We start from the raw sequence: 26152 nt of genomic DNA on the forward strand, positions 1-26152 counted from the left end.
AATTATAAATCCCTTAATAATGTCTTAGAATGGATAAGATATCCAATTCCAAATAAAAGAGATCTAATAAACAGAGTAAGCAAATCAGTAGTTTTTTCAAAATTTGACATGAAAAGTGGATTTTGGCAAATTCAAATTCATGAAGATGATAAATACAAGACTGCTTTTGTCACTCCCTTTGGCCACTATGAATGGAATGTCATGCCTTTCGGGTTAAAAAATGTCCCTAGTGAATTTCAGAATATCATAAATGAAATATTTAGGGGGGTGTATTCAATTAGAGTTTTAATGGACTTTTGTAGAGTTTTTAAAAGTCATTAACTTTGGTAGAGTTGATGGATTTTAAATGACTTTCATAAACTCCACATAAACTTTGGCAGAATTCTGCATAGAGTTTTAACAGAGTTTGTCTAACTTTTTTCAGACTTTGATGGATTTTTATAGACTTTTAATAACTTTGATAGAGTTTAATAGAGTTTTTTATTGTTTATTTTAAAATTTCTCGGATATTTTTTTTTAACAAGTAGGGGAGGTTTGTAACAAATCTATTGAAGAAGCCGTGTGATCTCTTTCAACTTTGTGATATGTTTGTATTCTTCCTCTTTCACGCTAAATTTTTCCTTACATCAAAATAATGAATAGAAAAGTATGTAGGAACTATTTAAATCAAAATTGAGCTTTTCATTACACTCCGAAAAATTATAGTAAAATCATTATTTTACCCCTATTTTCTTTGTCATGTAAATAATTATAAACTCCCTAGTTAGAGAAAAAATCTTTCATAACCCCCATCCAAAATCTACCTCTCCCATAACCCCTAATCTTACACTTAATATTTTTCTAAACCCCCTAGTCAACTAATACCCAGCTAAGTTTGACTCCCTGTCTTTTAATTTTCCAGTTTTACCCCTTTTATTTATTTTTAATTTCTATAAAATTTTAATTATGTTTTTTTTTTTACTTCCAGTCTCTGTTTCTATCTCATCTTTGACTCCCATGTTTTTTTAATTTCCCATCTCTATTTTTTCGTTTTCTCTCTCTCTCTCTCTCTCTCTCTCTCTTCCGTCGGCGTCGTCGGCGCATGCACCACCGTCCGGCGACAGTTTTTGGCCAGACTGGTCCCACCATGCTCGCCTCTCTGATCCTGCTTCCTTCCCTTGCCCTCCACTTTCCACGAAACCCAACAACAGCAACGGATCAACCCAGGCAGACCCAAGCTCCTCTGTCGGCGATCTCCATTTTTCGGTAGCGTCGCGGTCTAACTCTGGCACCAATAGCTTCCTCTCCTCGCGACGAACACGGTGGTGCCCACCGATCATCCAACCGACCCTCGACGGAGATGGAACGACGCCAAACAGCAGCGAAGCCTCCGCCGACGATCTCTCTTTTCCGGCAGCGTCGCAACCTAGCTCTGGCACCAATATCTTCCTCTCTTCACGCTGAGTCTCTCCATGCCATTTCCTCACTCCGACCACCACTGGGCACGGCTTTTGCGAAGCTACAAAGCTGCGGCTTCTCTGCCCATTATATGGCGACTCCGGCGGCCGTTGGCCTCGACACAGGTAAGGAATCAAATCTCCTTTGCATTATATTGCTATTGGTTGTGTTTAATTGAATTGGTTTTTGAAGAAAGTGAAATCCCTAATTTTGAACCCATGGGCATTGCAGACAATTGAAAGGGTTGCCAAGCTCCAGTTGCAGTTACTCCAAATTTGATGGTTTGGGTGAAGGTGTAACTGTTTTGGTGAAGGTGTAACTATTTGAGAAAGTCTGAGACTTATCGCCGCCGTTGCTGGTGATTCCGGCGGCGGATTGAAGTGGTTCCGGTCTCATTCTTCTCCCTTTCACAGTCTCTCTGTACTGGTATACAAATTTTGGTTCAATTGCATTGAATTTTAAAAGCCCTAATTTGAAAATGATTTGTGAATCTGTTTGTGAAATGTATAATTTGTGAATATGTTTTAATTGAATTTGTTATAAATCGGATAGAAATGTGCTTTTTAATTGATTTATAAGTATATACAAATTTACTTCATTTATTGATTAAACAGTTTCAGTTCGCGAAACAGTTTCAGCTCGTGAAACATGAGTTTTAAATGAATTTTGAATGAAACTATGGTTCTGAAATATGATGAATCAAATTTGTAGGTAGAAACAGATCAAGGCAGTGGCGACTGTCGTGTACTCGTCGCGCGTGAGGTGATCGGACGACATTGTCTAGGGTTTCAATTTCACTGAATTCAGTTTCAGTGCATTCAGTGAACTGAATTTGAATTTAATGAATGCAATGAAACTGAATGCACTGAAATTGAATTCAGACTGAAACTGAATTTAGTCTATAGTTGTTTGATAGACTCACATCGATGGCTTGCAGTGTTGGCTACTCCTCTCATCTCAATGGCTTGTTGCATTGTTGTTTTTTTTTTTTTTTTTGATAAGGTTGCTGTGTTCTTTTTAGTGAAACGGAATTAAGTAAAGGTGTAATTATTTTAGTGAAGTGTAATTGTTTTAGTAAAGGTGTAATTGTTTTTTAATTAAGGTATAATTGCATTTTAGTCAAGGTATAATTGTTTCATCATTTAATTCAGTTTCAGTAATTGAATTTTTCAATTTAGTGTAACTGAATTTCTGAAATTCAGTTTCAGTGTAATTGAATTCTTAAAATTCAGTTTCAGTGTAACTGAATTTTTGAAATTCAGTTTTAGTGTAATGAAATTCAATTTAAGTGTTTGATTTTAGTTTTAGCGAAATATTGAATTTTAGCAAAAATTTCAATTCCAGAAAAAAAAAAAAAAAAAAAAAACAGTTTCACAAAAATTCAGTTACAGTGATGTCAGCGTGCGTCAGCATCTGTCAGCATGCGTCAGCATGTGTCAGCATGTGTCAGCGCGCGTCAGATGGGTAATTTAGGGTTATAAGTTATAGGGGGTTTTGAAAAATTTTCTAGATGGGTGGAGGTTTAGGCAAATTTTTTTAGTGATTAGGGGGTTTACAATTGGGCAGTATTCTTTGTCAAACTTCACAAATAAAAAGACCAACCATGCACCCTGGCTTGATGGCAATGATAGGGACTCTTACAAATTAGCCCCATTAATAGAGAAATATTCTTTAAAACAAAACAAAAGCACAATTTAGAGCAAGAATGGTCAAGTTGATGATGATAGACATCAAGTCAGGTGCAGCCATTGGGTACACAAGGAAAAATCAAGATGCATGACCATCTAAATTTTTTTAACTATGTCTATGATGAATATGATTAATTTTGTGGGAAAAAACAAGAAAAATAACAAACTTAAAAAAGAAAAAAAAAAATTGGTGGTTCAACTGGATGAAAGCAATTGACATGTACTTGCATCTAAATCGTCCATGTCTCTAGATCTAAATTAAAAAATCATAACATAAATTGTTTTTAAATATTTCAATTCTCATTATGATCAACATGCCCGACATCTCCCCACATAGCTGAAGCTATACTAGTTCTCCATTGATTAACATTCTCTCGTTGTTGCTCTTAGGATTGAAGAAGTACGTAGTTCAAAATTATCCCCTTCATCTATTGGTAATGATGATGATGATGATGACTCGTTGTCAAGTTCAATAGGAAATTCATCAGAACGACACTCTTTGCGTAGAAAGTTGTGCAATCCTGCACAAGCTAATACTAGCTCTGCTTGTGTCTTATATGGGAATGGAGGTGCAGACTTGAAAATTGTAAATCGCAATTTAAATATACCAAATATTCTCTCGATTATTTTCCTCAAAGAAGCATGGCAAAGATTGAATAATTCAATTGCATTTTCAGGGTGACGACCTTGACCAACAAAATCTTGGAGATGATATCAAACACCTTGAAACAGGGCTAAAAATTGTCGTCGATTTGAAAATCTACAATCCAATAGAAAATATTTACCTAAATATACAACATATGTATATATAATTAATTTTCAATGTACTACCTAATGTAAACGTAAAGGAAAAGGAAAATATTTTTCTAAATAGAAAAGAAAATTAAATATGTACCTTGTGGCACTTTAAGTCCATTCCTTCTTGTTAAAGCATCATTTAGCACTTTTGAATCATGAGCTGAACCCTCCCATCCACTGAGCACATATATGAATTCCAAATCAAAGTTATATTTTGTGATATTTTTCCATGACGACTACGATAACTTCTTGTATCACGTCCCTTAACCATTGCTGGTATATGTGTGTCATCGATAGCTCCGATGCAATCCTAAATAAAATATAAGAGTTAATAAACAGATCAAATTTCCCTGCTCAACATGCTTATACAGTTATAACATTTGATTGTACAAAATATTTATCACATACCTTAAAGTACAGGTAAAATCTTGTGCTTTCTCTTATCTTAGCTAGCGCTGTGGATCCAGGTTTGGCCATCAACTCTGGTGCTATTGTATTCAAGGCCTTTAGAACTTTGTTGAAATTTCTACTTGTTGCAAAATGTGATCGGCCAAATGCCTTACGAGTTAGGCAATATCGAGAATTTTGACCGATAGTAAGTAAAAATGTTGTAAGCATTTCTTCAACACAAATAAATCGTGTATCACACAAAAGTGTTTTTTCCCTAATAATCTTGCATAGTTTTCGAAACACGTTAGGATACATCCTATACACTTGACGGAAGTGTTCAGGATCCTCATGCAATACCCTATGCATATAATTGTATCCATTTGTAGTAAATGGTTGCCGAGTTAGAGTACGCGCAATTCGTTCACCACGTGTTGTAATTACTAAAAATTTTAGCACTTGAATTATTGCTTCGAAAGCCATCAACAATAAATTGATGCTTTCATAAAATTCTTCCTCTAATTCTTCTTCATCAATTTTCTCATCCTTTATTTCTTCCTCCATTTCTTCTCCTTCAGAATCTCCATGCATCATTGTTTGAGACATTTTTTAACCTTATTTCAAAAAAATGAAAAGGAAAAAGAAGTTAGATTGCAATATATATAGATATATATATATATATAAATGAATGGAAGAGTGTGTTTACCTCAATCAAATCAGTGAATCTAGAAAGCCATACATACTCCAGAATTGATTTGTTGGCTAAGGATTCTAATTCTATGAGAAGGAATTATAACCATTACTTAAATTTCATTAATCTAAAGCTTCTGTATACAAAATATGCAAGGCGTGATCCTACATGATATATGTTCATCATAAAATTAAAACCTCTAATGAATGAATATGCAAAACTAGAACAAAGTGAATGACGTCCCACATTGATAATTTAACTTTATATACAGCTAGACCATTTTTCTTGTTTGTTCAAGTTGTCATATATCAATAATTTTTAGGGCTAAGACAATATACAATTCAGGCACTCTAACCTCATGCTATTTTAAAAATAATTCAATAAAGCAGCAAGTGTTGAGTTTTTATTGTGAACCATATATATAACCATTTTATCATTAACGCTCCACCAACCATGCATAGTAATAATTAAGTTTGCAACTACTATGTATAAACCAGAGCATATAGCCACATCATGCAAGGATAAATTTTTATAAATTACGATTAAGAATAAATAAATCAAACATCCATTTATTTCATTATAAGCACTCAGTAGTGAAACAAATTAAAGAAAATCAATTCTAAACAAAATTTCAACCCATATTCTAAACCAAAAAGTTTAACATACTCCAAAATGCTAGACACATTAGACTCAAAAAACCACATTCAATCATCCAACTTGTTGCAGAGTATCCACATTGAGCGCTCTTCAACAGTCATTTCTAAGAACTCATATGTGACTCCTATCTTCTTAATCGACTTAAGTGCTTTGCAACGAGTAACAGTATCCAAGTTTGGGATCTCCTTGATAGCATTCCAGAGATTACTCTTTTTCTCTCTTTCCTTTTTCTCTAATTCACGTTTCTCCATATATTTGTCCCTTTTCTCCATCAGCCTTTAAATTTCTTCAAACCTAGTGTCCATTGAACCAATTGTATCAAGGCCAAGATAAATCTTGTCTAGAACATCGGCTCGAGCGGTCGTCTCAAATGAGCTAGTATTTCCTTCATACTCGGTTCTAGTTCGTTTTTTTTTTTTTTAGACTAGTGTCTTCTAAGGGAGTCTCTAAAGAGGGGTCCGGGAATTAAGGGTAAGTGTGAAATATTTTGTCCAGCTGGTGGTGCTTGGGATGATAGTTCATGTTGACTTGGTACATAGGCATCATGGCTATCATCATACACATAGTCTTCTATCTTCACACGATTACTGTCTTCAGCCCTATATATTGTTGCATCAGTATCATCGCCCAATCCAATTAAATTTGTCCCGAAAGCTATTCTATTCCCAACTACAATTCTCAGGTCCTCATAGTCTGCAAATGTGTCTGTATGAAGGTGTCTTTGGTTTGGATGGGACTAGCAAAGAAAAAATATTAAAATTTGTTAACATATAATAAAAATATAATTTTTTTCTTTTTTTACGTATAATATAAAGTTATCATATAAAATATATATTTAAAAAAATAATAATAAGCTCACCTTAAAGTAATTTTCCTATACTTCATCACTAGCAGTAAACTTCCTTGTTATTAGGTCCCACCCAAACCCAGAACTATGACGCATAAGCTCAGAGAAATTAGAATATTGGCTCTTAAACCATTTCAATCTGCTTTGGTACTGGGAATAATTTTTTTTCTCATCAATTTTTTCATTAAGACGAGGAAGTATTTTGTTTTCTACTATTTGCTTGCTCAGCACACCATTAGCATCACGCCATCCACGTTTGGCAGCGTCAACCATGAGCTCTAACAATAACCATGAGCTCTAACAATAAATTGCTCACTACTGTGGTCCACATTTTATATGACATTTTTCCCTTTCCTGGTTGTGAATCTTCCATTGATCACACTGAAGTTCCACATGCCAATTATCTCAATATAATCATTATCCCAAATATCCGCAATAAATACTATACATGATATTATTTCAGAAAAAAAATAGCAACATATGAATACATACATAATGATTAATAATTTTCTCTCTGTCTATTGGCAGAGGTGATCAATTCTTTGGTTATTCTTTGCCTCTTTATCTTAAGTAAGAGTTTCAATGCAAAAAGAAAAAATAATATTATAATAAGGTGTTTGAAAAAGTGATTACTTAAAGCAAAAACATAGCAAAGAGAAAATGTAACATGGATATAACATGTACAACAATTACCAAACAAGAATGTGAGCGTTCCATTCCTACATTCCCAAATTTCGATATATGTGTATATTATTGATGCCAAACATTCTTATTGCAACCGAGTAAACTAATTAATTAATACAAAGAAATTGAAATGCAATGTCAATTGACTTCCATGGAAAACAAACAGCTAGGAAATAAATAAATAAATAGTACTAAAGGCCTTGAATAAACCAAAGTAAATAGTACCAGACAAAAGTATACAAACAGAGTAGAAGAAAGAGGACTTGTTTGACAAACATTGTACTAGAATAAACCATTAGATTTGAGAGAGTCATAAATTGCAACAGCATTCTTTTACCAACAAAACACAATGGCAACCATGGGCAAAAGATTCCTCTAATAAACTAGCAAAATATAACTAGTATCTTCGCACAGCTTGACAAAATATTTTTTAAAAAAAAAATCCCGTTGAAATTTGTAAATTGTATAGATGCATGTTTGATGTTGAAAATCCATAAACCCAATAGAAGGGAACCTAAACCCTAAAATACAAGAGAACCCTAACCTTAAATACGAGAGACATCATTAACTAGAAACACATGGATCTATATTATATAAAAGAATAATATCGAATTATTGAGAACCCTACCTGGAGATGAGATCAGAAAGTGGTCTCTGATGGAAGATTGAAGGCTGTGTTGGGAGCTTACTTGTTCAGCAAAGTCATAAAAAAAAAAGTTTTGGCGTGAATTCCTTTAGAAATCTCTGGGGAGAAGGTTGGAGAATTGATATTTATACTTCATACTCCAAACTCCATCAAACTCCACCGTTTATTAAATTTTATCAAAGTCAATGACTTTTTTCAACACCATCAAACTTTAATAGACTCTTTAAAAGTCTATATTAAATACCTACAGACTTTTATAGACTTTTTAAAAGTCTTAATTGAATACCTACAGACTTTTATAGACTCTTTAAAAGTCCTATTTGATTACCATCAAACTTTAATGGACTCTTTAAAAGTTTTAATTCAATACCGTCAGACTTTTCAATTCCATAAAAGTCCATTAAAATCCTAATTGAATACACCCTCCTTAGTCACTTCTCCATAGGTTACATAAATGATGTCCTTATCTTTTCCAAATCCATAGAAGAACATTGAAAACATTTACATTTGTTTCTTCACATAGTCAAAACCAATGGACTAGTAGTCTAATCCTAAAAAATCAAATTATTTCAAACCAAGGTCAGATTTCTTGGATATAATATTCATGAATCCAAAATCAGTCCAACTTATCGAGTAATCCAATTTGCAGAAAAATTCTCTAACGAAATTCTTGACAAGAATCAGCTCCAAAGATTTCTTGGATCCCTCAATTATGTTTCTGATTTCTACAAAAATATCAGAAAACAATGCAAACCTTTGTTTGATAGACTTCAAAGCAATTTTCCTCCTTGAACACCCACTCATACTCTTATAGTCAGAGAAATTAAACGCTATGTCAAGACATACCCTGTCTTGGTATTCCAATAGTTAATTCTTTCAAAATAGTTGAAATTGATGCATCTGAACTTGCTTACGGAGGCATTCTCAAACAACAAACTCATCTAACCTATCCTGAACAAATTATTTGTTTACACTCTGGAGTTTAGACTCAAGCACAAAGTAATTATAGTACTATTAAAAAAAAAATTTATATATAGTATTATGTATTTCCCAGTTTCAAAATGATCTTTTAAACCAAATATTTTTTGACAGGACTGTCCCCAGATTCCACCCTGGAACCCGGAGTGACCCTGTGGAGTCCAAAACCCACCGAGTGTTAGGCCCACAATCTCCACAACGATGATGACGGACGAATGATAGGAAAAACTGATGCCTCGATGTGGTGCGGTCCGACCTCAGCGATCTCTAAAACCTGGGGGGAAAACGTAAGAAAAATAAAACATGAGAATAATCTCTATGAGTCGACAAAAATAAACTTTAAAACAAACCCCTCGAAAACCATTTGTAAAACTGCTCGTTTACTTTAAACTCATTTTCTTAAAAAAAATCCCCCAGTTTTAAAACAGTTTCGCAATCCTTCTAAAACGTCATAAAACCATTTAACATAAGATACATGAATAATACCGATATGCAATCATTCATTGAGAACTTTCTAAATAAGAGTATCATGCAAAACTAGAAGTCCAATAATCAAGATAAAGCATAAAAAGAACTTATCGTTTAAACTTTTGTAAGAGAATTCCTTGAAGAATAACGAAACGACGTCATACTCGTACCCGTACTGTAGACAATGTCCTGACCACAATCCCGCGCTCGGGCAGGCTCAAATCCTAGCCACAATCTCGTACATAAAGGTTACTCTGTACGAGCAGGCTCATATCCTGGCCACAATCTCGTACGGAGAGATCACTCTGCACGAGCAAGCTCGTATCCTGGCCACAATCTCTTACGGAGAGGTCACTCCGCATGAGTAAGCTCGTATCCTAGCCACAATCTCGTATGGAGAGGTCGCTCCGCACAAGTAGGCTTATATCCTAACCACAATCCTGTGCATTTTACACAGGCAGACTTGTCTGATCAGTACTTGCATTTTCATAGCAGTTTTTAAATACTCTTTAAATCTCTACTTACTTTTGAGATAAATGATTAAACATTTTTCAATTCCTTCTAAAACTCTCCTTAACAATCCAACTCATCAAAACCTGCCTTTACTTAGAATCACAACGTCTCAAACCAAACATAAACATTCAGATAGATGAACATCCAAGTTAAAATGTGATCTTTTAATAAACTAAGTAACAATTAAAGACCCCTTTTTAAAATAAAGAATTCTTCGATATGAATCACATCCAAAAGCTTGTTGAAATATACATTAATCGTCTAAAATATAAATTCTAAGATAAGGAAAATCGAACTATACGAATGATTATTTAAGCAAACTTAAGATTTAAAACTCAAATCGATTTCAAATTAAATCAAAGAGACCGAAATCACATGGTAAAACATAATTTAATAATAAAAGATCAAGGTCCACTCACAGTTTATACCGAGCTGTGCCGAATCTTTTCCGAAATTGATTTCTACTCACGATCCTTCACTTGTTTGCCACTAGAATAGTCGAGAGGTGAAGCACAGTCGACCTAGTATAAAAAAAAAAAAAACACGCCCAATTTCATAATTTGGGAAATTTATTAAACGAATTCCAAGTAAGGAGATAAAATGATATATACGCCCTTTTAATTGAATGGGATCTAAGTTTTTGTTTTCCATAAATTTCCAACACTACAAGAAAATAGGGATTTGGCAATGATTGGAGGTCGTTGTATAAAGCTCGAAATTTGTTGCCTAAAACTATTGGCAACAAAATTATGCCGTTGCCATGGGCGTTGCCCTAGGACCCTTGCCAATAACTATAGGCAACGATTTTGACGGTCGTTGCTAATTTGGTAACGAATACTTCGTTGTCTATTCTGGCATAAAAAACCAAATTTGAAGATATTTAGCAACGATCACCGCGTTGCCTATTTTATTATGCAACAACGCGGACGTTGCCTCATCAATTTATAAGCAACGACTTTGTCGTTGCCGACTATATTTGATAGCAATCCATGTCGTTACATATATCATTTAGACAACGAAAGTCGCGTTGCGTATTATATTACGCAACACCGTTGTTGTTGCCTTTTCAATTTATAGGCAACCACTATGTTGTTGCTTAATAATTGCGGTGACATTCTATGATGTTGCCTATGCTATCAAACAACGACTCTATTGTTGCTTAAGTATGAAATATGCAAGGACCATGGCGTTGCCCAATCTTCTTGGCAACCATGTCATCGTTGCCTTTTCCCATAAAAGGCAACATGGTTTAGTCCTTGTCTAATCTTCTTGGCAACCAAACATTATCATCATTGCATTTTCCCTCAAAAGGCAACATGGTTTGGTCCTTGCCTAATCTTCTTAGCAACCATGTCATCGTTGCCTTTTCTCTGAAAAGGCAACATGGTTTAGTCCTTGCCTAATCTTCTTGGCAACCGAACCATGTGATCGTTGTCTTTTCTCTCAAAAGGCAACATGAGTTGGTCCTTGGCTAATCTTCTTGGCAACCATGTCATCGTTGCCTTTTCCCTCAATTGGCAACATGGTTATCGTTGCCTTTTGAGGTGCGTAACGTGGTTTTCATTTAGAATTGGCAACGAATAATTTTTTAATTATCAATTATTTATTTTAATTAATTTTCATAAATATAAATAATGCTATTTTTTCAACATATAAAAGTTAAAATCCCAATAAAGCTTTATAATATAATAAATCCAAATGTTAAATTGACCGTCATATTCTAACTTGTCTAATCTAAAACTTAAACAAAAATTTAATAAATCCAAATGTTAGAAAATGATAACTTAAACACAAATGCAATAAAGATAAAAAAAAAAAATGCAACTAAATCAAATTTCATCCTCATCCTCATCCTCATCCTCACTACTATTGCCTGCAAGATCGTCATTTATGCCATCTCTAGATTGTTGAGGAGTGTGACTGGGAGTCAGTTGCTCATAGATAGATCCGCTGCTACTATTGCACATTTGAGATCCTTTAAAAGCTTGCAATTCAGATCTTAGTTCAACATTCTCATTTTGTAAAGTCTTAAAGCCATCAACAAGTTGTTTCATCATGTTTTGCATCTCCATCCAACCATCGAATGAAGGCCCAGATGCAGTAGTGGAGGAGGAGGAAGATTTGTCCAAACGAGGAAAAGCACCAAGACCGCATACGATTCTACCTTTCACCCCGAGTTCCTCACCACAGATCCCATACTCAACTTCCAAAGGAACTTGTATGGAATCCACTTGAGTACCCTCAAGTGCTTCTTGAGCCATACTCAACTTGATTGCATCCCTCTTCTTCTCCATGTTTTCCTACAATATAAAAATTATACTCAAGAGGTGGAACTAAAAGTAAATGGTAGAATGCAGTAGTGTTATACCGTTATGAAGAAAAGAAATTAGGAATCTTTATATTAAACTAGCAGTGTTGGTAAATCATCCATTCTTCAACCCAAATGCATAATTTATATGAAAATTTTCCTGGCATATTTTCATTTAATTAAAGAGCACATACACATGGTGGAATTAAAGCTTTTAAATTTACAAACACATGACTTACATGTTTCTTCCTTGCTTCATCAGTAGTCCACTGCTGATTCTTGTTAACGTACATATCTTTCCAATTATCAATAAAAGATGGGACCTTGCCCTCCTATATTAAAAATACAAAAGGAAAAAACAACTTGGTTAGTGGCAAAAAATTAAAAACAAGTTGTAAAACACATTATAGCTTGTTCATGCACCTTGAATATTAAAATTAGAAATATATAGGTATTGTTTATAGAACTGAATTATATAGCTAAAAAGAAAAGAAATATATAGCTTAAAAGAATACCAAATAGATTAAAAGGAAAGTTTTATAGAACTATTATTAGGCCAGCTGGAAGAGTGTTAGCAGCTGAGCTAGTGGCGCTAGCCAAAGGAGTATTGCGAGCTGGAGTGTTGCCAGCTGAGTTAGTGACGCTGGCTGGGAGAGGTGCATTTGAAGCATGTCTCTTTGCTCTCTTCCCACGGGTCTCCATAAACCTATAACAATGCAAAAAATTAATAACAAATATGGGTTGGTAAAAATTAATAACAAATATGGGTCTTTAATAACAAATATGGGTCAATCAATTGGGTCTGCACTTATGATGCGAGCTTGCAAGTATCCTAAACCATCCAATTAATGGCAAAGGAAGAAAACCCAACAACAACAATTCATCCAACTATAGCTCAGCTCCACCATAAGAAATCAGTGCTTTTCACAATTATATATATAAAGCATATTTCACAAAGACTAGCTAGCTAGAGAAGAGGAATATAATAGTGAGCAGAGAGGATCGATCAGTTTGAGTACGTTCATATGTAGAATTGATGTAAAGCTAGCTAGCTAGGTACCAATATTAATGATGGAATTGCATGAGTTAAGGTACTGGATTTCATTAACTTAATTTTGCTACCTTAAAAAATAGAGAATTGATCATGAGTTAATTAAGTTAAACCAGCACATGGTGATTATCTTGAAAAATAGAACTTATTCCTTATATATATGCTCATCAAGATCACGTATTGTATATGAATCACTGTCACCATGCAAATAGTCACAGATTGATTTGTATGTGCTTGAAATTCCCAGATAATTGGCATCGACTATAAGGTGCAAATTGTGATAGTGATGATGATTTTCTAATCCTTTTGCATTATTGCAGTATCAGCCGAAACAATTTCATCACACAATTATGAAAGCTAAATATATATATATATTCTACAGAAAAATAAAATTGTGGTCGAAGCCAATTTGCAAAGGTGGGTGGAATAATTGCTGGACCTATTCCTTATTATATATATATATATAATTAGAAAGATATATTGCTGACCAAATATAACACACTTAATTAGTTATTAGCCCATTGGTATGGTGAAAGCAACTTTACAATTTCAGGCACTCACAGCTTGCTATCAAACTGAAAGAGATTTCTAGTTTTCTAGTTTTAATTCTCTTCATGAATATAACAGGGAGTACCAACAAAGGGGGAAAACAACACACAAAGGCAATGCAAATAGACCAAATCAGCACAAAGCCCAAATATGGTTTTCAAAATTAGGAAAATTAAGAGTGAAATTTGTTTAAAACCTTGGTTTGCAATGGAGGGGGTGGCGCACGAGATTTGCAATGGAAGTGAGCAAATAAAATAATTAAACCTGCATAAAAACAACCCAAAAATCAAAAGTTAGAACTGTAAAACATTCAAATATTTAGAGATGTTAAAATTTTGAAAATAAAAACTTGATGGAAGAGAAGAAGAGTCAATTGGAGGCTAAGAGGGGCAAGAGAGGGGCAAGAGAGGGGCGTACTGTTGGCGATCAGAGAGGGCTAGGGCGAAAGGGACAGAGAACAAGAAGCAGGCGCACTCGCAGACACATGGAGGAGTATATATATAGCGTGCAGAGAGAAAGGAGTCTGAGAGTGAGAGGAGTTTAAGGGTCGATTGGTTTCTGATTGGCAATACATAGGGCATATGGGTTTTGTTCCTTAAAAAGATATAAACTTTCATAATGGCGGGAGGCATCCCACCAAAAATTTTTGTGGGTTATCAGAGAGGGCTAGGGCGAAGAGGGAAGGTCGCAGTCGTAGTCGCAGGGAAGAGTAAATAGCTTGCAGAAATTGAGGGGTCTGTGAGAGAAGTTTAAGAGTCTATTGATTTCTTAGAGTGATAGGAGTCTCTGATAATCAGAGTGATAGGCGCTTAAGGGGGCATTTGGGTTTTTTCCCTTAAAAAAATTAAAAATTTCGTAATGGGGGGAATCATCCCACCGAAATTTTGTTCTCTATTTTTTTGGTGAAAAAAGTTTTGTTTTCTCATTTAGACAATGGGGGGAAGCATCACGCCAAAATTTCGTTTTCCTCAAGAAAAAAATAAATTATTAGACAATGACCATCAAAATAATAGGCAACAAAATCGTTGTTGGGGGAAAAATTGAAAAAAAAAAAAAAATAACAAATGAAAAAAAAAAAAAAAAACATCATAACAACTAAAAAACAACAATTAAATTATAGAACAAAAATTGAATTTAGTTGTGGGTGTTAGTGATTGTGAGTGGAAGGGTTTGATGGAGGTGGTACGGTAAAGGGCGGTTTTGGGTGGAGGGGGCAGTTAGACAGTGGCGGAGTTAGAAATGTTGTTATGGAGGTGAACTTAAATTAACTATGAAATTAATGAAAATTGTTTGGCCAATCGCAATTTGTTGGAGAGGTCTTGAATTCAAATCTCATATGGTCAGGTTACTATTATTATTATTATAAACATTACTTAAGAGGGTTAACAAGTTAATAAGTATTATATATAATTAATACTTAAATTAATTATATATAATTGATACCGAAATTGATCATATGGAAAACATATACACTAAATTGATCCCTTATTCAGTGTTAAATGAGGGATTTCCCTGTGGGGCCCGCACAGGTTGTTTTGTGTCGATCCGAACCGTCCATTTTTTATATCTCTATTCATAAATCATTCCTTCAGAAAATCAGCTAAATCGGAAACCGTTTACCCGTTTGATTAAGCGGTCAAAGTTTAGGTGTTTATAGGTGAACTTATTGTTCATCCATTTGTTTGATCCAAATTAGATATCTTAACCGTCTCTAATTTGGCTGATTTATTTCAAGAATGATCTATCAATGAAGATGTTTAAAATGGACGGTTCGGATCGACACAAGACAACCCGTGTAGGCCTCACCAGGGGAATCCCTCATTTAACACTAAATGAAGGATCTCTTATTGGAAGAAGCCCCCTGCATATATATAAACTACATATTTTCAAATGTTGAGTAATAAATGTTAGTCAACATAGAAACAAGAGTTTTTCAATTGGTGAGAAGGGTCAACTAACACTAGTGAGCCCATGCTGGCTCCGGCAATGGTGGCCGGTAGAGCCATGTTATGACTAGTTGGAACATCAAAGATTAGTAGGGCACTGGTGGCCGGTCATAACATGCCTCTGCCACTGCCGCCTCCATCCAAAACGTACGGCTCTCCCCCATACCCCATCCAAGGCACCCTTCTAGTCAAAATCACTGAAATCCACAAGTAAATTTAATTTGTTGCTCTATAATCATATTAATTTTATTGATTTTGCAAGTTTATTCTCTTACACGGGAAATTAGTAGGCAAAAAAAAGGCGTCCAACGATGACTTTGTTGCCTATTATTTTGAATTTTTTACAGGTATTGTCTAATAATTTTATTTTTTTTAATAATGAGAAACCAAATTTGGGAGGCAACGATATAAAAATGTTGCATTTTTTAATAGGCAAGGAATTGCCCATTTATTATTATTTTTTTTTGGTCGAAAAAGGAATTGCCCATTTAAGGCAACACAAAAAAGCTATGTCGTACTCGCCAACCTCCAATCAAACGACTCACACCATCTGTTTCCTCTTCTCTGTTGCCCACACCCTCCTCCATCCTCTATCCTCTAATCGCCCTTTCCTCCTCTGTTGCCCACACCCTCCTCCATCCTCTATCCTCTAATCGCCCTCTCCTTCTCTAATCACCCACAACCCTCTGTTGCCGTTACCCTTTCTCCCTTCTCTCACCAACGCCCATCTCTTCCCCTCACCCCCTCTGGCTCTCATCCTCTCTGGTCGTGGAATCCATCGTCCAACCCCCTCATAGCCTTTTCATTCCGCATGTGTTCTCTTCTATATAGGTTTTCTTCTTCTCTTTTTTTACCCAAGTTTTTCACATCATTATTTATTTTTATGTGTTACATTCTTGACTTCTGATTTTTGGTTTGTATTTGTGTTTATGCAGGTTGAATTATGTGATTTGTCAACTTCAATCCCAAATCCCTTTTATCCCCGTGCACCACTGACATCTAGGAAACAGAGTATAAAAACAAATTGGCACTGCTAAATCAAAAGGAGAATCGGTATATTCATTTTTCTAAGGTTCTCCTTTGTGTGTTTGTTTTTGTTAGGAATAAATTTGACTATGACTATGCACAGGGGACAATTACATGCATTAGTTTTATTAAAGAGTGGACAGTTTAGGAATATATGAAGGATTATCACAGTGCACACCTTCATTTCGTTACTATTGATTCTGAATATCATCTTTTCTTTGATCTCTGATATTTGAAGGATTACTACCTTTCCAATTAATTAATTGCCTACAATTTTTTCATGTGGCAATAAGAGTTTTTTCATTTGTAGTGAATAGTTATAGCTTTCCCTTTTTTCTTTTTAATTTGTGCAAGGAAAAAGAAAAGTGGGGTTTGTTTTTATGCTCTTTTTCTTTTCAAAATCTTGGAAAGGGGAGGGGGGGGGGAGGGGTAAGTAAGTGGGGCTGATTTGTCTAGTCAGAGGATCAGGCTATTTTATTTTCCATGAAGGTTTAAAATTACATATACTTTACGATGATGAGGTGCTGTTAAAATTATTCAGAAACTTGATCAGGTGGAGAGCAATATTTCTAAATAACTGGAAGGTATGAGATCATGCGTAGGATGGGTGTGTTGAGCACCCTTGTAGGCTGGGTCTACAATTCATATGATGACATCCATAAACTGGAAATGCATGCACTGTTTAGCTTTTCCACTTTTTTTTGGGTATCAATATTCATTAACTAAACTTTGCACTAGTTGAAAGACAGTATTGCTTTAGGTAGAACAAATTGAAAGTTTTACTTTAACTTAACTTTAAAGCCCATGGTACATTTTGAAGCCATGGTAGACAGTAAAGTGAGATGTATATGTTCGTATTGAAATTATCCTGTTAATATATTGTTTCTACCTAAGCTTATTACGTAAAAAGTAATCTTGTTTTGACTAAATGTTTTTACTTTTATGCATCTCTTAATCAAAATCTGTAAACTATATTACTTTTTTGCTCTATGGAAATGCACACAGTACTTTTGATCCTCACATCTTAATTACATTGTAGATTCCCTTCCTCTGAAAAAGCTTCTAAATGAAGAAACTCTGAAGTGGTTTCAGCTAAAGGCCCACTGAGCATACCAGGGGATTACTCACGAAAGCCCCCAGTAGGAGGTAATTTACTTATGATTATAGTATTCAATATTTAGATTCTTTTTTTGTCCCACTAAAGCTAGAATTTAGTCTTACTATAACCAATTTATATTTATATTTATATTTTTTTGAAAAACAAAGGTAAATACCAAGTCCAAAGAGAGAAATTAAAAGCAACAAAATATTTGTCCAAGAAGTGTGTATGTTCTACTTACAAAAAAAAAAAAAAAACTATCAAACAGAACTATTTTTGATTGTGGACTTGAAACGAGGGATTTGGATTTAGATTAAATGAAGTTACTTTATATAATATATATTTGATTCTTATTAACTAGAACTTCACATTCTTATCAATATATATTACCTATGTTAACTTCTACAGTTTAATTAAAATGTAGGTTATCACAGATATGTGTATATAATTTATATGTATAATAATCTACATCATTTAGCAGGAAGTGAATATGGATAGGCAGTGGATGTTCAATCCGAATCGGTTCACAAATGAGTATGAAGTAGGGGTTAATTCATTTTTGGAATTTGCAAGACACCATGTTAATGAGCGGAATGAGATAAAATGTCCCTGCAAAGAATGTCAGAATAGATTTTCTTTTTCAATTGCAGAGGTGTATCTCCATTTAATGCAGTATGGTATGTCAAGGAAAATTCCCCTAGCTTCTATTCTTGCATCTTCTATTCAAGGAACAAATAATTTATATTTTGAGATTTATGTTAATGAGTTGTTTGTGTTTAATTTTAGGGGTTGAAGATGTGAGCACAAATTGCAAGACTCATAAGGTGGTTGTGCAGGGTGAGAAGACTGATCCCATTAAGGTGCTTAAGCAATTCATTTTCAGAATTGTTTTTTTTTTCTTCACCATTTTTGTAATTATTTCTGTATTTTTTGTTTTTTAATTTGTTGGGTAGAATAAATTGGCTAGTTAGGACGGGCTTTTGGGTTAAATCAACCTTCATAGTTGTGGCTTAATGGGTTAAGTCAGGAGGGGCTTTTGTTTTTTGGGTGATCATCCTCCATGATTGTGGCTTTTGTTCAATGAAATTATGAGTAATTTGTTGTGGGTTCCTTTTGAGAATCTGAAATCGATGATGATAGCATGAGGTTGCTGTTTATTTCATTAATTTCAAGAGAAGCGTTGCTTCATTATGATAAATTGAACCTTTTTTTCCTTGTGTTAAATTTCGAGGAATACATTTGTCCGTAGGTGGTAAGTTATGGATATGCCTTAGATTTGATGATAGCAATTGATCATAGGAGTCATTGTTGTTTATGGGATTTTTACAATGTTCTCTACATCTTTCTTTGTAGAAAATTAATATGAGTTACTAACTGTAGACTCTAGTTGTATGAAAGCTATGAGCTTTGAGCAGAAAACCATAATTTGAACTTCTTGTTGGCTGCTAATATTATGTTAGAATGGACTTCTCAAGTTACAAGTTCTGTGGTTGCAGTATATTATTTATTATAACGAGTTTGAACATTCAAAATCCAATATATTTTTTTTCATGATTTCAGTACCAGGAGATGGTCTTGCATGCTTGTCCTTCATACACAATTAACCAACTTTTGGAGTTTGAAAGAAGAGGTGAAAGTTTTAAGTGACAGCCTAGTTATTCATTGAAGAAGCTCATTGCAATCATCACATCTTAAGTGAAGAGATAAAGATGGAGGTTGATGCATAAGAAGAATCACATATTAGCCATGCTCTAGAAATACGAAAAAGCAAGACATTGAGAAATAGCATTAGCTCAAGATTAATTAGTGCATGTATTTGGAAATTATATATGTATATACTGTGAGCAAAATATTTACTATTAATGTAATTTATAAGTTTCAATGTCCTGCTTGAGCTTTCAACTTCCAATATTCTTATTTATTCCTTTTTAACTTTCAAGAAGAACAATGTTAGTTGTATTGTTATTATTGAGAAGCACGCAGAGATTGTGAATTAAGAGCCAGGAAAGAAGGGCAAAGACTTATAATGAAGTATTGGAGCTGAATCCTTTTTTAAACATACCAGTATGTCAAAGTTTCATTGCATTACACTTAGAAATGTGCAAGGGATTTGCCCCTTCATTGTTTTGTTTTGATTTATATTAAGTAGTAATATCTTTATATTATATGCATGGACTCTCTCTATCTACATAAATGTTCAAAGAAAAAAAAAAAAAGAAACTCGACTCAAAAACATTTTTTTTTTTATTAATCAACAATTGTCGTTCATAAGATTAATGCCTTATAAGGGTCAAAAATCAATGTGTTCAGTTTAATTTGTTTCTTATATTGGGAAGTTTATTGCTTATATTTACTCATATGCAATGTCAATAACGGTCCATACCTATTTTATATTAAATATAGTGCCAAAAATCCTCCACATATGAATTGGTAACCACGTGAAAAATAATAGGCAACGACCTCGTTGTTGCTAAACTTTGTGCCTTTTTCTCCTGTACTAATAGATAACGCCCTACTTAGTTCCTTGCTAATCCCCACAATATGCAATGACCACGTCGTTGCCTATTGTACTGAAGTCGTTGCCTTATATTTTTTCAATATTGCGTTCATGTTTGTTGCCTATTTTAGAGTAATCGTTGCCAAACTTAATAGAAAACAAATTCACTTTGTTACCTAAACTCTTGCACATTCATAGCCTATACGCATAGGCAACGACAAAAACAGTCGTTGCCAATATTATGTTCATTATGGTGCCAAAATTTTCCGCCAAATGAATAGGCAACCACTTGAAAACAATAGGCAACGACCTCATCGTTGTGATCATTTCCCGCCAAATTATAGGCAACCCCCTTTTTATCTCCTTACCTATTCTCATACTCTGCAACCAAAACATCGTTGCCTATACTATCGAGATCGTTGCCTATTAATTATCATAGATCAAGTACATAATCGTTGCGCTTGTAAAAAACTTTGTTGCCTATTCTTGTATTAGGCAACGAATTTTGCAGCGTTGCCTATTGTTTCGTTGCCTAATCCCGAATTTTGCAGCGTTGCCTATTGGGCAGTATTCTTTGTCAAACTTCACAAATAAAAAGACCAACCATGCACCCTGGCTTGATGGCAATGATAGGGACTCTTACAAATTAGCCCCATTAATAGAGAAATATTCTTTAAAACAAAACAAAAGCACAATTTAGAGCAAGAATGGTCAAGTTGATGATGATAGACATCAAGTCAGGTGCAGCCATTGGGTACACAAGGAAAAATCAAGATGCATGACCATCTAAATTTTTTTAACTATGTCTATGATGAATATGATTAATTTTGTGGGAAAAAACAAGAAAAATAACAAACTTAAAAAAGAAAAAAAAATTGGTGGTTCAACTGGATGAAAGCAATTGACATGTACTTGCATCTAAATCGTCCATGTCTCTAGATCTAAATTAAAAAATCATAACATAAATTGTTTTTAAATATTTCAATTCTCATTATGATCAACATGCCCGACATCTCCCCACATAGCTGAAGCTATACTAGTTCTCCATTGATTAACATTCTCTCGTTGTTGCTCTTAGGATTGAAGAAGTACGTAGTTCAAAATTATCCCCTTCATCTATTGGTAATGATGATGATGATGATGACTCGTTGTCAAGTTCAATAGGAAATTCATCAGAACGACACTCTTTGCGTAGAAAGTTGTGCAATCCTGCACAAGCTAATACTAGCTCTGCTTGTGTCTTATATGGGAATGGAGGTGCAGACTTGAAAATTGTAAATCGCAATTTAAATATACCAAATATTCTCTCGATTATTTTCCTCAAAGAAGCATGGCAAAGATTGAATAATTCAATTACATTTTCAGGGTGACGACCTTGACCAACAAAATCTTGGAGATGATATCAAACACCTTGAAACAGGGCTAAAAATTGTCGTCGATTTGAAAATCTACAATCCAATAGAAAATATTTACCTAAATATACAACATATGTATATATAATTAATTTTCAATGTACTACCTAATGTAAACGTAAAGGAAAAGGAAAATATTTTTCTAAATAGAAAAGAAAATTAAATATGTACCTTGTGGCACTTTAAGTCCATTCCTTCTTGTTAAAGCATCATTTAGCACTTTTGAATCATGAGCTGAACCCTCCCATCCACTGAGCACATATATGAATTCCAAATCAAAGTTATATTTTGTGATATTTTTCCATGACGACTACGATAACTTCTTGTATCACGTCCCTTAACCATTGCTGGTATATGTGTGTCATCGATAGCTCCGATGCAATCCTAAATAAAATATAAGAGTTAATAAACAGATCAAATTTCCCTGCTCAACATGCTTATACAGTTATAACATTTGATTGTACAAAATATTTATCACATACCTTAAAGTACGGGTAAAATCTTGTGCTTTCTCTTATCTTAGCTAGCGCTGTGGATCCAGGTTTGGCCATCAACTCTGGTGCTATTGTATTCAAGGCCTTTAGAACTTTGTTGAAATTTCTACTTGTTGCAAAATGTGATCGGCCAAATGCCTTACGAGTTAGGCAATATCGAGAATTTTGACCGATAGTAAGTAAAAATGTTGTAAGCATTTCTTCAACACAAATAAATCGTGTATCACACAAAAGTGTTTTTTCCCTAATAATCTTGCATAGTTTTCGAAACACGTTAGGATACATCCTATACACTTGACGGAAGTGTTCAGGATCCTCATGCAATACCCTATGCATATAATTGTATCCATTTGTAGTAAATGGTTGCCGAGTTAGAGTACGCGCAATTCGTTCACCACGTGTTGTAATTACTAAAAATTTTAGCACTTGAATTATTGCTTGAAAAGCCATCAACAATAAATTGATGCTTTCATAAAATTCTTCCTCTAATTCTTCTTCATCAATTTTCTCATCCTTTATTTCTTCCTCCATTTCTTCTCCTTCAGAATCTCCATGCATCATTGTTTGAGACATTTTTTAACCTTATTTCAAAAAAATGAAAAGGAAAAAGAAGTTAGATTGCAATATATATAGATATATATATATATATAAATGAATGGAAGAGTGTGTTTACCTCAATCAAATCAGTGAATCTAGAAAGCCATACATACTCCAGAATTGATTTGTTGGCTAAGGATTCTAATTCTATGAGAAGGAATTATAACCATTACTTAAATTTCATTAATCTAAAGCTTCTGTATACAAAATATGCAAGGCGTGATCCTACATGATATATGTTCATCATAAAATTAAAACCTCTAATGAATGAATATGCAAAACTAGAACAAAGTGAATGACGTCCCACATTGATAATTTAACTTTATATACAGCTAGACCATTTTTCTTGTTGTTCAAGTTGTCATATATCAATAATTTTTAGGGCTAAGACAATATACAATTCAGGCACTCTAACCTCATGCTATTTTAAAAATAATTCAATAAAGCAGCAAGTGTTGAGTTTTTATTGTGAACCATATATATAACCATTTTATCATTAACGCTCCACCAACCATGCATAGTAATAATTAAGTTTGCAACTACTATGTATAAACCAGAGCATATAGCCACATCATGCAAGGATAAATTTTTATAAATTACGATTAAGAATAAATAAATCAAACATCCATTTATTTCATTATAAGCACTCAGTAGTGAAACAAATTAAAGAAAATCAATTCTAAACAAAATTTCAACCCATATTCTAAACCAAAAAGTTTAACATACTCCAAAATGCTAGACACATTAGACTCAAAAAACCACATTCAATCATCCAACTTGTTGCAGAGTATCCACATTGAGCGCTCTTCAACAGTCATTTCTAAGAACTCATATGTGACTCCTATCTTCTTAATCGACTTAAGTGCTTTGCAACGAGTAACAGTATCCAAGTTTGGGATCTCCTTGATAGCATTCCAGAGATTACTCTTTTTCTCTCTTTCCTTTTTCTCTAATTCACGTTTCTCCATATATTTGTCCCTTTTCTCCATCAGCCTTTAAATTTCTTCAAACCTAGTGTCCATTGAACCAATTGTATCAAGGCCAAGATAAATCTTGTCTAGAACATCGGCTCGAGCGGTCGTCTCAAATGAGCTAGTATTTCCTTCATACTCGGTTCTAGTTCGTTTTTTTTTTTTTTTTAGACTAGTGTCTTCTAAGGGAGTCTCTAAAGAGGGGTCCGGGATTTAAGGGTAAGTGTGAAATATTTTGTCCAGCTGGTGGTGCTTGGGATGATAGTTCATGTTGACTTGGTACATAGGCATCATGGCTATCATCATACACATAGTCTTCTATCTTCACACGATTACTGTCTTCAGCCCTATATATTGTTGCATCAGTATCATCGCCCAATCCAATTAAATTTGTCCCGACAGCTATTCTATTCCCAACTACAATTCTCAGGTCCTCATAGTCTGCAAATGTGTCTGTATGAAGGTGTCTTTGGTTTGGATGGGACTAGCAAAGAAAAAATATTAAAATTTGTTAACATATAATAAAAATATAATTTTTTTCTTTTTTTACGTATAATATAAAGTTATCATATAAAATATATATTTAAAAAAATAATAATAAGCTCACCTTAAAGTAATTTTCCTATACTTCATCACTAGCAGTAAACTTCCTTGTTATTAGGTCCCACCCAAACCCAGAACTATGACGCATAAGCTCAGAGAAATTAGAATATTGGCTCTTAAACCATTTCAATCTGCTTTGGTACTGGGAATAATTTTTTTTCTCATCAATTTTTTCATTAAGACGAGGAAGTATTTTGTTTTCTACTATTTGCTTGCTCAGCACACCATTAGCATCACGACATCCACGTTTGGCAGCGTCAACCATGAGCTCTAACAATAACCATGAGCTCTAACAATAAATTGCTCACTACTGTGGTCCACATTTTATATGACATTTTTCCCTTTCCTGGTTGTGAATCTTCCATTGATCACACTGAAGTTCCACATGCCAATTATCTCAATATAATCATTATCCCAAATATCCGCAATAAATACTATACATGATATTATTTCAGAAAAAAAATAGCAACATATGAATACATACATAATGATTAATAATTTTCTCTCTGTCTATTGGCAGAGGTGATCAATTCTTTGGTTATTCTTTGCCTCTTTATCTTAAGTAAGAGTTTCAATGCAAAAAGAAAAAATAATATTATAATAAGGTGTTTGAAAAAGTGATTACTTAAAGCAAAAACATAGCAAAGAGAAAATGTAACATGGATATAACATGTACAACAATTACCAAACAAGAATGTGAGCGTTCCATTCCTACATTCCCAAATTTCGATATATGTGTATATTATTGATGCCAAACATTCTTATTGCAACCGAGTAAACTAATTAATTAATACAAAGAAATTGAAATGCAATGTCAATTGACTTCCATGGAAAACAAACAGCTAGGAAATAAATAAATAAATAGTACTAAAGGCCTTGAATAAACCAAAGTAAATAGTACTAGACAAAAGTATACAAACAGAGTAGAAGAAAGAGGACTTGTTTGACAAACATTGTACTAGAATAAACCATTAGATTTGAGAGTCATAAATTGCAACAGCATTCTTTTACCAACAAAACACAATGGCAACCATGGGCAAAAGATTCCTCTAATAAACTAGCAAAATATAACTAGTATCTTCGCACAGCTTGACAAAATATTTTTTTTAAAAAAAATCCCGTTGAAATTTGTAAATTGTATAGATGCATGTTTGATGTTGAAAATCCATAAACCCAATAGAAGGGAACCTAAACCCTAAAATACAAGAGAACCCTAACCTTAAATACGAGAGACATCATTAACTAGAAACACATGGATCTATATTATATAAAAGAATAATATCGAATTATTGAGAACCCTACCTGGAGATGAGATCAGAAAGTGGTCTCTGATGGAAGATTGAAGGCTGTGTTGGGAGCTTACTTGTTCAGCAAAGTCATAAAAAAAAAGTTTTGGCGTGAATTCCTTTAGAAATCTCTGGGGAGAAGGTTGGAGAATTGATATTTATACTTCATACTCCAAACTCCATCAAACTCCACCGTTTATTAAATTTTATCAAAGTCAATGACTTTTTTCAACACCATCAAACTTTAATGGACTCTTTAAAAGTTTTAATTCAATACCGTCAGACTTTTCAATTCCATAAAAGTCCATTAAAATCCTAATTGAATACACCCTCCTTAGTCACTTCTCCATAGGTTACATAAATGATGTCCTTATCTTTTCCAAATCCATAGAAGAACATTGAAAACATTTACATTTGTTTCTTCACATAGTCAAAACCAATGGACTAGTAGTCTAATCCTAAAAAATCAAATTATTTCAAACCAAGGTCAGATTTCTTGGATATAATATTCATGAATCC

At 34.0% G+C, this 26152-nt stretch overlaps 2 protein-coding genes, 1 long non-coding RNA gene and 2 pseudogenes across 4 annotated transcripts; 2 read left to right on the forward strand and 3 right to left on the reverse strand.

Moving 5' to 3' along the window:
* The first annotated feature begins 1076 nt into the window (after positions 1-1076).
* On the forward strand, positions 1077-2427 carry LOC147299394 (uncharacterized). The gene is made up of 3 exons (XR_015120045.1): positions 1077-1562; positions 1669-1863; positions 2149-2427. It is a non-coding gene; the product is annotated as an uncharacterized LOC147299394 (long non-coding RNA).
* A 3655-nt stretch (positions 2428-6082) lies between these two features.
* LOC147299395 (uncharacterized protein At2g29880 pseudogene) lies at positions 6083-6778 on the reverse strand (annotated as a pseudogene).
* A 4678-nt stretch (positions 6779-11456) lies between these two features.
* LOC147299396 (uncharacterized) lies at positions 11457-14443 on the reverse strand. Its single transcript, XM_086229959.1, has 5 exons — positions 14120-14443; positions 13899-13966; positions 12618-12808; positions 12342-12434; positions 11457-12094 (listed from the first exon to the last, which is right to left on the reverse strand). The coding sequence occupies exons 4-5, from the start codon at positions 12393-12395 to the stop codon at positions 11624-11626; spliced, it is 525 nt and encodes a 174-aa protein (XP_086086085.1). The 5' UTR covers positions 12396-12434; positions 12618-12808; positions 13899-13966; positions 14120-14443; the 3' UTR covers positions 11457-11623.
* A 1737-nt stretch (positions 14444-16180) lies between these two features.
* LOC147299397 (uncharacterized) lies at positions 16181-19818 on the forward strand. 2 transcript variants are annotated; one of them, XM_086229158.1, is made up of 6 exons: positions 16181-16479; positions 16584-16701; positions 17714-17820; positions 18252-18450; positions 18560-18633; positions 19334-19818. In XM_086229158.1, the coding sequence occupies exons 4-6, from the start codon at positions 18264-18266 to the stop codon at positions 19418-19420; spliced, it is 348 nt and encodes a 115-aa protein (XP_086085284.1). In that variant the 5' UTR covers positions 16181-16479; positions 16584-16701; positions 17714-17820; positions 18252-18263; the 3' UTR covers positions 19421-19818. The 2 variants fall into 2 exon arrangements, with proteins under 2 accessions (XP_086085284.1, XP_086085283.1); XM_086229157.1 differs by having other exon boundaries at positions 18255-18450.
* Positions 19819-23916: 4098 nt separating this feature from the next.
* LOC147299398 (uncharacterized protein At2g29880 pseudogene) lies at positions 23917-24612 on the reverse strand (annotated as a pseudogene).
* Between the last annotated feature and the right edge of the window lie 1540 nt (positions 24613-26152).

This window comes from Dryas octopetala, chromosome 1 (assembly GCF_963921425.1).
Source record: "Dryas octopetala chromosome 1, drDryOcto1.1, whole genome shotgun sequence".
NCBI lineage: Eukaryota > Viridiplantae > Streptophyta > Magnoliopsida > Rosales > Rosaceae > Dryas > Dryas octopetala.

Coding starts and splice junctions, on each gene's coding strand:
- LOC147299397 (XM_086229158.1), top strand. CDS start 18,264: ATGGATAGGCAGTGGATGTTCAATCCGAATCGGTTCACAAATGAGTAT. Junction 18,451..18,559: donor TCTCCATTTAATGCAGTATG/GTATGTCAAGGA, acceptor GTTTAATTTTAG/GGGTTGAAGATGTGAGCACA. Junction 18,634..19,333: donor AGAAGACTGATCCCATTAAG/GTGCTTAAGCAA, acceptor TCATGATTTCAG/TACCAGGAGATGGTCTTGCA.
- LOC147299396 (XM_086229959.1), bottom strand. CDS start 12,395: ATGTACGTTAACAAGAATCAGCAGTGGACTACTGATGAAGCAAGGAAG. Junction 12,095..12,341: donor ATGAAGCAAGGAAGAAACAT/GTAAGTCATGTG, acceptor TTTATATTGTAG/GAAAACATGGAGAAGAAGAG.